Source organism: Danio rerio, chromosome 8, assembly GCF_052040795.2.
Source record: "Danio rerio strain M-AB ecotype USA chromosome 8, GRCz13ab, whole genome shotgun sequence".
NCBI classification, from domain to species: Eukaryota; Metazoa; Chordata; class Actinopteri; order Cypriniformes; family Danionidae; genus Danio; species Danio rerio.
In genome coordinates, this window is record NC_141028.1 from 11,139,407 (window position 1) to 11,152,848 (window position 13,442).

The following is a 13,442-nucleotide window of genomic DNA, read 5'->3' on the forward strand; positions in this document are numbered from 1 at the left end:
AGTTATATTTTTTACATTATTTACATACCAAAAATTATTTTGTATTATAATCTAAAATGAATATACATTTTATACTGACCATTAAAGTATAAAAATAGCCACTAAAATAAATCATAATTAAATAAAAGTATAAACAATAAATTTTATATAAATATAAAATAATTAAAATGTGAAAATATGACTACAGGTGCACAATAATTAACAATATTATATATTGTTATGTCATATTATATTTGCCATTCAAATATAAACTTAACCACAAAAATAAATTAGTAAATTGCAATAAAATACATTTATAAAATTAAAGAATAAATTGTAAATAAATGACTCTGTAATGTTATGTATGCATATTCAAAATGTAAAAATATGAATGCAATTGCATAAGTAAAATACCTACATTATTTATATATATAACATACACATAATATTTAAGATAAATATAAATATTTAAAATTTTTGTTTTGATATTATGTTGTTATATTAAATCATGTTATATTAACAGTTAAAATAACTTTGAAACTAATTATAATACAATAAAATTAAAATTCTTACAAATATTCTATTTAACATCATGTGTACATTTAAAATCTAGAAATATGAAAATATAAATATACTACAATAATTTGAATTACAAATTAAAAGTTAATATAATTATTTTTACTACAATATATCGTATTACGCTGCTATAATATAATATAATATAATATAACATAAAATAATATAATATAATACAATATATAATATAATATAATATAATATAATATAATATAATATAACATAAAATAATATAATATAATACAATATATAATATAATATAATATAATATAATATAATATAATATAATATAATATAATATAATATAATATAATATAATAAATGAAGGTTTCTGAAAACACAATAATAAAGAAAGTAAAAGGCTTTCTAATAAACTCAGAAAATAGTGTAGTACACAAACTCTCTGTAACCGCACATCTGGGGCCCTTTCACAGCAGATTTGGAGGTAAATGTGAACTGACAGCGGTGTGGACGTGGTAAAAGGTGACAGACTGTGATTCTCCACCATCCCAAGCTCTAATATGAGCTTATTATTATACGACTGAAACAATCAATAAAATAAAGCAGAGAGAAAACACCAGACAGACGGAGAAATCCAGATCGAATCAGATGAAAGATGCAGTCAGTTCCACTTTGCAGCAAAGGTAGCAGACAAATCAAGAGGATGCTGCGATTGAGTTGAGGTGAAGTGTTTGGTTTCTTACCTCTCATGGATGAGGGTTTGTCGATGGGAAAGTCACCGTCCCACACGATGGAGAAATCCACAGGCAGATCCCCCATCTCGTTCCCTTCATACCAGTACTGCAGGTAAAGCACATAAACAACAGAGTGAGAAATGTGAGAGAAAAAAAGCTGAAAAAATTAGTTTGAAGCAATTTCATTCATTCATTCATTCATTCATTTAATCATTCATTCATTCATTTATTCATTCATTCATTTTCTTTTCGGCTTAATTCCTTAAATAATCTTGGGTAGCCACTGAGAAATGAACCACCAACTTATCCAGCATATGTTTTACGCAGTCGATGCCCTTCCAGCTGCAACCCATCACTGGGAAACATCCATACACTCTCATTCAAACACATACGCTACGGCCAATTTAGCTTACTTAATTCTCTTACAGTATAGTGCATGTCTTTGGATTGTGGGGGAAACCGGAGCACCTGGAGGAAATTCCTGCGAACAAGTGGGAGAACAAGCAAACTCCCAACAGAAACGTCAACCCATCGTGGCACGAACCAGCGACTTGTGAGGCGATTGTGCTACCCACTGGCACCATCGTGATGCCCTTATTTATTTATCTATTTATTTGTTTATTTATTTATTTTTGTTTGTTTGTTTGTTTTAATGCCATAGCAGCATAGCAGACAACTTCAACATCAATCTAACTGACAAAAAATATTAATTTAAACATTGTATAACTTAATGTAGTTGAAAAATTATAAACTTATTAAAATAAGATAAAATAAAGATACAATAAAATAATTTGTTGTCTTGACTTCTTGTCATTTCTAGTGTAAACTAAACAAACAAACAAACAAACAAACAAACAAATAAACAAATAAATAAATAAAAACAATTAGTTTCAGTTTAATCAATGTATATTAAAATAAAGATTCAAAAATTCCTCCAGAAGACACCCTTTTAGACAATTTCCTTTAATTATTCCTGAATAAAAATGTTCTCTAATATCATTTAAAATTATAGATAGTATTATAATACGTTAATATTATGTGTAGTTACAGTTTAAGTCAGAATTATTAGCCCACCTGAATTATTAGCCCTCCTGTTTATTTTTCCCCAATTTCTGTTTAATGGATGGTGTTGCTTTTTCAACACATTTCTAATCATAATAGTTTTAGTAACTCATCTCTAATAACTGATTTATTTTATCTTAGCCATGATGACAGTACACAATATTTGACTGGATATTTTTCAGGACCTGAAAAGGATTTTTCACCTTTATACAGCTTAAAATGACATTTAAAGGCTTAAGTAGGTTAATTTGGTTACCTAGGCAGGTTAGGGTAATTAGGCGAGTTATTGTATAACGATGGTTTGTTCAGTAGACTATCGAAAACAAATATAGCTTAAAGGGGCTAATAATTTTTACCTTAAAATGTTTTTTAAAAAAATTTAAAACTGCTTTTAGACTAGTCTGGAAAAAAAAACTTTCCCCAGAAAAAAAATATTATCAGACATACTGTGAAAATTTCCTTGCTCTGCTAAACATAATTTGGGAAATATTTTAAAAAGAAAAAAAAAATTAAAAGGGGGGCTAATAATTCTGACTTCAACTATATATGGCAAATAGAGGTTTACAAATGTACAAACATTTTATAAATAACAGTTGTCTATAAAAAAAAGCTTTATAACAATAAAAAAAAGACATAAATATTAAAAAAAAAAATCTAAAATAATTTTAGGACTTACTTTTGATTAGAATTCTACTATTTTAGAATGAAAAAATAACACAAAAAATAAATTTTTAATTACAAAATAAAACTACATTTTCCAATGTTTCCATTCTAAAAACGATAAAGATAAATAAATATTATCAGATGAAAAAATATTAAATACGTTGTAAAAATAAAGTAAAAAAAAAAAAAAAAACATAGTTGTAGTGAGAATGAATAGGCCCCCTTTGATTTTTTGTTTTTCTTTTTTAAATATTTCCCAAATAATGTTTAACAGAGCAAGGACATTTTCACAGTATGTCGAAAATATTTTTTCTTCTGGAGAAATTCTTATTTGTTTTATTTTAGCTAGAATAAAAGCAGTTTTTAATTTTTTAAAACCATTTTAAATTCAATATTATTAGTATTAATATTATTAATATTATTTTGTTTTTTCGATAGTCTACAGAACAAACCATTGTTACACAATAACTTGCCTAATACCTACACCTGCCTAGTTTACCTAATTAACCTAGTTAAACATTTAAATGTCACTCTAAGCTGTATAGAAGTGTCTTAAAAGATATCTAGTCAAATATATTTACTGTCACCATGGTAAATTAAAAAAATAAATTATGATTCGAAATTTGTTGAAAAAATCTGCTCTCAGTTAAACAGAAATTGGGGAAATAAATAAACAGGGGTGTAATAATTCAGGGGGGCTAATAATTCGGACTTTAACTGTATGTAACAGGAAAAATGAGAGAAAATAACCTGATCGCTTTAGATAACGTCTTGACGTAAGAGAAAGGATAATTTGCAAACTCATCAGCACTTTGGTCAAAAACACAGCCAAGGAGCTCTGATATCAAGAAGACCTCAGGAGACGATCAAGATGAAGAAGATGTTATCATGTCTGTTTCTCCTCCAGCAGACCTGATAACATCTGACCTGTGTAGAATCCAGTAAATCCACTGACTAACACAAACTATCACTGATCAGCAGCCCTCAACACCACAACAACACAACACTATTTCACTCACTTCAACATTTAACTTCACTTAAATGTATCTGCTAAAATAAAATGAAATAAAAAAAGGGTGACACGGTGGATCAGTGGTTAGCACTGTCGCCTCACCAAGAAGGTCGCTGGTCCCAGCTGGGCCAGTTGGAATTTCTGTGTGGAGTTTGCATATTCCCACCATGTTGGCATGGGTTTCCTCCAAGTGCAAAGACATGCACTATAGGTGAAGTGGGTGAACAAAATTCGCTGTACTGTATGAGTGCGTGTGTGAATGTGAGAGTTTATGGGTGTTTCCCAGTACTGGGTTGCAGGTGGATGGGCAACCACTGCATAAAACATATGCTGGAAGAGTTGGCGGTTTATTCCATTGCGGCAACCCCAGATAAGACAAAGGAAAATGAATGATATATATATATATAGTATTAGACATTTCTATTTAATGCTGAGTCAGTCTGTACTATACAATGCTGAAGGTGGCTCGGTGTGCTCTGCTCTTGTAGTCTGTTAGTGGAGTGTCTGCGATCGATGAGGCTGATCAGTGATATTCTCTCAGGGTTACGTTGGTTAAGTGCTCTTGCTGTTGTTGCTAATTAAAATCCAGACAGTAAAAGGCACCGTCACCTGCTGATGAGGAGAAGCTCAATAACAACACTTTACCAGCAGCTCATACACCATCTATACACTACCAGACCCCAAACCACCATCACCACCACAGCAACAAAAAAGTTAAATAGATATGTGTTTTTTTTGTTTTTGTTTGTTTGTTTGTTTTTTAAAGATGCACAATACATGCCGGCCATATCAATATTGGCTGATAAATGCTATTTTAAATGTTATCATTATCGGTTTGACATCTTAAAGCTGGAAAATGAAGGACTTTTCCACTGGTTGCATTTAGTATTATTTTTTCTTGTATTTTGAATTGGGTTAATGTTCAGTCCCTTTATTTATTTATTTATTTATTTTCTGTGAGGCAGATAATTTTATTAATATAAAAGAATTCAATTGAAAAGAATAGTTAATTAATAAAGCTCAGAGATTGGTTCAACTTATTCTAAAGTGAACTTTAAAAAAAAAATCTGAAAAATCAGTTGTTCAAAGTATGTGTTTGCCTTTGCGTTGACGCATAGCCTTACGACGTGGCCGTCGCTGACGTGCACCTCTCAAAAAATGTAACTACACCTCGCAACGTACACATAGCACCAGCTCTGTGATTGGTCGGCTTGGTAGCGCTGACAAGTCTGGGTGGGACTGAGAGCCATGGGAGCCCAATGGAGCGATTGTTTACAAGTGTGGAATCCTCTGAAGGAGCTCCGGATGGAAAGTTTTGTTTTGTGTTAACCTAATTGTTAAAGTTGTTGCACTTCCGTCGGTTCCTGCCTCAGGAAAAATAAAACACCAGTGAAGAAACTCGACACAGAGGAACATAAACACATCACTGCCAACTAGTGTTTCGGAAGTGTTATTGCAGAACAACAGAAACAGCACGCAGAAGTATAAATGTACAGCTGTGCGCATTGCATGCGCTGTGGGTCACGCCGATCACTTGACGCAGAAGTATAAACCAGGCTTTGGTCCCTTTATTTATCCAGGGTCGCCAAAGCAGAATAAACCGCAAACTTATCCAGCACGTTTTTATGCAGCGGATCCTCTTCCAGCCACAACCTATCTCTGGGAAACATCCATACATACCCATTCACACACTACGGACAATTTAGTCTACCCAATTCACCCGTACCGCATGTCTTTGGACTGTGGGGGAAACCGGAGCACCCGGAGGAAACCCACGCGAACGCAGGGAGAACATGCAAACTCCACACAGAAACACAGAAATCCAACCAAGGCTCGAATCAGCGACCATCTTGCTGTGAGGCGACAGCACTACCTACTGCGCCTACTGTGATTAAATTAAACGTTAAATGAAATTAAATAAAAAATTAAAAACTATTCCTGAAATATTTTTCCATAATTAATTATTTTTCGTTATTTTATTTCAAAATTGGATTTAGTTTGATGGCTTTAGTTTTAATTTATATACACTGAAAAAAATGCTACAAACTAAAAAAATGGACAAACCAACAGTTAACAAGATGCATTTAAATGAAACTGACAACAAAATTGTCATACATTACAAAAAGGGTTCATTAGTTAATGTATTTACTCATATGAACTAATACTGAACAAAACATTCAGTATACTGTTACAAGCTTTATTAAGCATAGTAACATTAATCATTGCTTTATTAAAATCTAAATGCATGCTTGTTAACATTAACCCCCTGAGTTAAGAACCAACAATGAACAACTTTAGTTTAATTAACATTAACAAAGATTAATAAATGCTGTAATTAATGTATTGTTTGTTGTATGTTTATGTTAGAAAATACATTAACCAATACAACCTAATTGTAAAGTGTAACCAAAAAAAAAAATGAACTGAACTGTACGATTTCTCCATATTTGACCCAGCATATGGTGTGCGAGAATGATTTCATAAACTAATTTGTGAAACTTTTGCCCCAATGTTTTAGTATGTTTGCTTTGGCTAAAAGTCTAAATCTATACGTGTTAAAAAAAAAAAAGGAAGAAATGTGTTCATTAATGCGTCCAACTTCCAAACAAACTCACTAAAGGGATTAGCATCTTGCATCTTATTCACGCTGTGCAAACTGATTTGATTGATACCCAATTTGCACAATTATTGACTGCCATAAAAATCACCGCCGGCATGCAGAGCTCTGCTTATTCTGACGGCTCGTTCCCCCTTCAGAAACTGAAACTCTGAATTTTTGTCCATTTAAGGCCAAACCCAACTCTATTTTGGAAAAAGAGTGAAAGAACAGCCTCATGCTTCGACCAGTCATTAGCGGCGATTGAAACGTCAGCTGTTACATCAGCGCTCATTCAGCCGCGCAGCTCAGATAAATCACAAAATAGAAAAAACAAGCAGTGCCACGGCGTCTTTCGGCAGCTGTTCTGGAAGGAAATATCTGGGAGGAACTGGAGCGGGTCGTGCGCTGGAGAAGGTGCTGAAAAGCTGAACTAAAGCTGAGCGGAGCTGTTGACGCTGGGCAACCAGTGCTCATACATCTCTATGAGGCACAGCTGCTCCTGACGCTTAATTAGGGTCAATTACTGATGACCCATGTACAGACAAACAGGTCACAGAGGTCACAACATCAACATCATTTACTTATCTGCCCATTCGTTGACCCATTATGAACTCAAGCCATAGGAAAATAGTCTGATGTACTAATGTATGTGCAACAAAAAAAATGGCGCAACAAAAACCCGTAAGCCTGTCAATGGTAGCAAATCTGCATTTTCTATCAACGATAATGGAAAAAAAGTGGTATCTACACAGTTTTGCATGTTCAGTCTTGAAGAAAAAATTGTGTTTGTGAGGAATTCCAGTTAGGATAGTTTCACTGAAACCCTTATCAGTGTTACAAATGACCTGCTGCTGTTGTCAGTGTGTGTTTTCATCTCTTTATTAGCATCACCAAACATTAGAACTGCTTCTGATACTACTGACCACAACATTCCCATTAAAGGGATTGCAATGGTTCAAATCATGCCTTTCTGGCCATTATCAATTTGTAGCAGAACATGAGAATAAATTACATCTACCACAAGTTCAGAATGGTGTACCACTAGGCTCAGTATTCAGACCGTTGACTTTTACATTGCACATGCTATCCCCTAGGAGAATCTTAATTTGAAATTCAATCAAAAACTAAACTAAAGTCATTAAAAATAGATAGATAAATAGATAGATAGTTCCTTTAGCTGGATAGACAGACAGACGGACAGACGGAGAGACAGACAGACAGGCAGACAGATAGATAGATATTTTTTTGTAGCAAAACAAAAGAAACAATACCTACTGTACCACAAGTTCAGAAAGGTGTACCACTAGGTTCAGTATTCAGACTGCTGCTTTTTACATTTTAAATGCTATCCCTAGGAGTATCACATGGCATTAAAAACCACAATAGTAAACTAATCGTTAAAAATATGGACGGATCGATGGATGAATAGTTTCATATGCAGTAGCAATGTTATAAATAGATAGATAGACAGACAGACAGAGCATCAAAAAGAATGGATAAAACATAGGATGGATTGATAGAATGATTTATGTTAGCAAAATAGAACAACAAATGAATGAATGGATGGGTGGATGGATTGGATGGAAAAATAAACATGCTTTAATTTTGTAGCACAACATGAGAAGAAACCACTCCTACAATAAGTTCCAAAGGGTGTACCAATAGGCTAAGTATTCGGACTGGTGCTTTTTTTTAAAAAAATGCTATCCCTAGGAGTATCACATGACATTAAAAATCACAATAGTAACCTAATCGTTAAAAATATGCATGGATGGATGGACGGAGGAATGGACGGATAGTTTCATATACAGTGACAAAGTTATAAATGGATTGGCAGACAGACAGAGCATCAAACAGGGAGGGAAAAAACATTAGATGGATAGATGGATAAAAGAATGGATGGATGAAAATAGTGTTAGAACAATAAAACAAATGAATGGATGGATGACAGAGCATCAAAAAGGATGGATGGATGGAAATTGTGTTAGAACAATAAAACAAATGAATGGATGGATGACAGAGCATCAAAAAGGATGGATGGATGGAAATAGTGTTAGAACAATAAAACAAATGAATAGATGGATGACAGAGCATCAAAAAGGATGGATGATGGATGGATGGATGAATGGATGGATAGACGGATGTACGGATAATTTTATATGCAGTTAAAAATGCTTTGTTTAAAGTTTTATGTTTGAATATAAGCTATGAATGAATTGACAGACAGACAGAGCAACAAAAAGGATGGATGGATAGATAAACAGACTTTAAATATGTAGCAAAACATAAGAAACCATATCTACCACAAGTTCAAAATGGTGTACCACTAGGCTCAGTACTCAGACCATTGAGAATGGATGGATGGAGCGAATGGCAGACGGATGGATGGATAGAATGAACAACAGACAGACAAGATAGATAGATAGATAGATAGATAGATAGATAGATAGATAGATAGATAGATAGATAGATAGATAGATAGATAGATAGATAGATAGATGGAGCGACAGACAGACTTTAAATCTTGAGCAATAAAGTGGTGTGTTTTCTTCCCTATTGCCTTCCTCTGCTGAAGGTTTGGGCTTTGTGGAGATTAGCCTCTGTGTGTAAATGGAGGAAGCCTTTGTGTTTGCCCATACAATACTGCTTATCTGTGCCAGTAGTGAATTGATTTTCCTCCAGCTTGTCTTCCCACTGTATCGCAGTGTGTTTGTGTGTAGACAGCCTGACCTGGTTCTGTCAGAGGCCTCGCTGGAAATGACTGAAAACGACAGCGAGGTAATCTCACCTCCGAAACTGGCCTCAATTTATCAGAAAAAATAATGATAAAACCACATGAATGAAGGCCATTTCCACCACATCTTTGGGCCACATTTCAATACCGTTTGCATGTTTAAGAAATAGCTGTAAAATCTATCTAACAGAAAAAGTTTGATTTACATTGATTTCTAAAAAAATTCAGTTTCCTAAAAAAATATCATAAACAACTCTGAAAACAACATGGCAGATTTTGATTTTTTGTTATTTTGGTCAATTTTAATTTCACCTAGGATGAAAATCAACTTTTGTAAACTGTTTTGACAGACCTGTGTGTAGGTATAGTGTGTGCAGAGTCATACTGAAGTGATATAAACACAATAAGTCTCTTTTTTTTTACATTTCCTTATGTTAAAATAGGATCCAAATCCCTCCCATTTTGAGGTCCACCACAACATGAAATGAGTGAGTGGAATGACATGAGTGTGGTTTCCCCGCCCACTGGATTGATTGACAGACGCGTATTAACATGTCTCCATATTAACACTTAACACTAATCATATCAATAAGATGGGATGTGCGCAACGCAACTGTGATTAAAAGATCTGTTCAGCCCTCTGTGATCATCAGCACCTCAAGAATGAGTTTCACTAGGTTAAAACATTTTTTAAACAGTGCAAATGAAAAAAATCGCTGTAATTCATCACCACAGCCAGTGCAATTATATCACCGTCAGTACAATTATAAAAAAAGATGCTTCAATCCTGATTTGAGGACTAAAATGAGGTTTATTTTGTACATTAACTTAACAGATGTCCATACCGCAGTGTATATTAATGTGTATTCTGTCACATTAGTTGTGCTAAAACAGTGCAAAGCTAAACGTGTGTATGTGTGTCTATAATGACATTGTGTTTGACTCATTATTGCAGAAAGGCTTGAATTAACTACACAACAAATATATCAAATAACAGTTGGAAAAGTTCTTACTGTAGTAAGGGAGATCTGCTTTATTATTATCTGTCACTGTGCTGTTTATCTATGTGATGGCTACACACATCAGAGCAATACAGAGAGATCTCTAAGCCTCTGACATGCATGTGGGAATGGTGGGCGAGGAGAACCAGCTCATTTGTATTAAAGACACAGGCAACAAAAACAGCTACAGTGTCCTAACAGCTCAAATTTCGCAGATTTAAAAAGCTATAATAAATAATTGAATGGGTATTTTGAGCTGAAACTTTACAGACACATTCTGGAGACACAAAAGACTTGTCTTAAATCTTGAAAAAGGAGTCAAATAGGTGCCCTTTAAGCAAATGACAACATTTTGATTTTAAATGTGGAAAAAATTTTGTAAGTAGTTTGAAAATTAACACAACTGATAAAAAACACAACACAACTACTCAAGCTTTGATTCAATAGAAAAAATTAACATTTTAAATGAATATAAAACTAAGTAAGCACATATCAGGTCTATGCAATGTGTATCATAATTATCAAAATATCGCAAATATACATATCGCAATGCTTTGAAATATAACATGATGTTCAGTTTCAGAAATTGAAGCAATGCTTTCTTTCCCCTAAAATAATATGAAACAAATGTTGATTATAATTTTTTTTTTCAAATACTGTATCACACATTGATTATCTTCAGAGCCTAGAATGTAGCTCTGCACAAGAACTTTGACCAGAGGAGAAATACTGTAGTTGTGACCAACTGAGCCTGGTTTCTCTCAAGGTTTTTTCCCCCTCCACTTTCATCAATTGGTGAAGTTTGTTCTTCGCCACTGGCTTGCTTGGTTTGGGACTTGTAGAGCTGAGCATCGATAGATTTACTCTTCAGTGTTTGGACTTTCAGCAGTGAAATTAAACCACACTAAACTGAACTTTATCTCTGAAAACTGCACTGACACATTTTCAATTTACTAGAACTTCTATGTTAAGCTGCTATAAAAATAAAGATGAATTCAATTCAATTATCACAATTGTTGCGTTCACAAGTATGTGTGTATCTGTTTCCCCCGTGTGTTTCCTATCTCTCTCTCCTCCCGATTTTGCTTACATCACAGGTCCCACCCTAATTACGCCGGCGTCATCACCGGAGATTAACTGGAGTGACGTAGGGCCTCTTTTAAAAGGTGGAACGGTCAAGGAGAGCGGAGAGGGAGTTGTTGGCGTGTAGTTGTGAAATTGAAATGTTGTTGGAAAAATATTATAGTTTGCGATACTTGTTGGTTGTGTATTCCTGTGTTGTGTGTAACTTTGGTTTTCATGTTATTGTGATACCTCCAGTATATATACATGGTTCGAAATAGTAGGGGTTGGATTCCACACTTTTTCTTTATTTTACTTATTTTCTCATTTTTATAAATAGGTAGGAAGGTTTTGTCATGATCACCAGCGATCTAAACACCAGAGGTCGCTGAAAAAACATTCACTCACACAAACTACAAATCCGCCACGTTATGGACTACAGATCCCAGGTAAACACAACACACACAACCGGTTCCTGATCCTGACTGATTGCATACAGCTGACGCTGCTCAAGTACTGAATACACACACATATATACAGCTCACTTTGAGACACTCATTGCTGAGTCTTGTTATCTGTTCTAGTGACATTACAAAGCGTTTCCTTTGTCTCGCTTTAACATATTTTTTTATCCTTGCCTTGTTTATTTGTTTAATCCTGTTTGCTGCATGCCTCTGACCATCTGCCTGCCTATTAACTACGATTCTGGACTGCCAGTATACATCTGTTTGCCCCTGTGTTAACCATTGCTGGCCTGACCTCGCTAATAAACCTGCATGTGGATCCTCACCTCTGTTGCCAGTGTCACTCCCCCATTTAAAGGTTTAGTATTGTATTTTTATTTCTGTTATTTTCTTTGTAGAGTGTAGGTAGTTTTATTAGGGGTGTTTAAGTAGAGTGTGCTTTTTGTTTGTTATTTTGTGGTGGGTCCTCTCCCAAGTTAATAGGCTTCACATTTTGGGTGATAAAAAAAGAAAAGAAAAACGACAAAAAGACTAATTAACGGGCCCGACTCTGCGGGTCATAAAAGTGAATTTATTTGTCAGGTATATTATTTATGTTACGTCCTTAACCTAGACCAGGGTCGTAACACAATAATTAGCATGCTATCGCACATCCCATTGTTCTTCAGTATCGCACAGCCCTTGCATACAGAACAAATAACAATATAGAAAAACGCAATGCAAAAACACACATACACATACAGTATACTATAATATAGTACAGTAAAGGCCAATTTTCACCACATTCATGAGGTACATTTAAATTCTGTTTGCATGTTTAATCAAAGGCTATAATATCTGCTTGCAGCACATGAGTTTTTAAAGAGACCACTCTTAAAAATGAGTGTGCTCAATAATCCACTTATTGGAGCCAAGTTAATACGGTGCTACCGTTTATGGCAGCGGCTATGATGAATAACTGGAGATATTGACTCAGGGGGAGGAAAAACGCTGCTTCTCGAAAACGCTGCCTTCGCTGGAAATTAAGTGATTGCAATTAATTCAAGTGGAACTCGGTGGAACTAAGTATTTAGTCTTTAATAGGGTTTTATTGTTTAAAAGATGTTTTCCTCTCATGCGCATTCGCTGGGCTCCGGTTGACCTGCCAATGGCGTCTCCTTCGAGTGACAGAATGAAAATCAATATAACTTAATGATGGAAGACCTGTACATTTAATTAAGTTAAACTGAACCAGACTCAGTAAAAAAAAGACACAAGGGTTTGAGGAAAACGAGTCCACTGTGTATGTGTGTGTGTGGGGCATTACTTCACGGTAACCTAATTATTGAATTATAGCTATCCCATTACGAACGACAGTCCAGTAATAACAGCATATAATTCACTTCACCCGATGTAGCGTCATGGGCTAATTTCTAGGTTGGAGAGGGGAATTCTGGGTTATGATAAAAGATACAGTGAGTCTCAGTCCAACTATGATGTGTTTTGGTTTGGTCGAGAGCCATTTGGTATAAATAACGCCACGTGCGGTTCTCCTGAAGCTTGGAGGATCAGGAAAAGTGGGCACATGGATGAGCAGGCAATAAAACGTAAGCATT

At 34.6% G+C, this 13,442-nt stretch overlaps 1 protein-coding gene across 2 annotated transcripts in view; it reads right to left on the reverse strand.

Moving 5' to 3' along the window:
* plxna3 (plexin A3) overlaps positions 1-13,442 on the reverse strand; it is a 355,788-nt gene that overhangs the window by 73,599 nt on the left and 268,747 nt on the right. For both annotated transcript variants that reach the window (XM_087263713.1, NM_001098489.1), the window contains 1 exon segment: positions 1,260-1,356. In XM_087263713.1, coding sequence (XP_087119839.1) covers positions 1,260-1,356 — 97 coding nt within the window.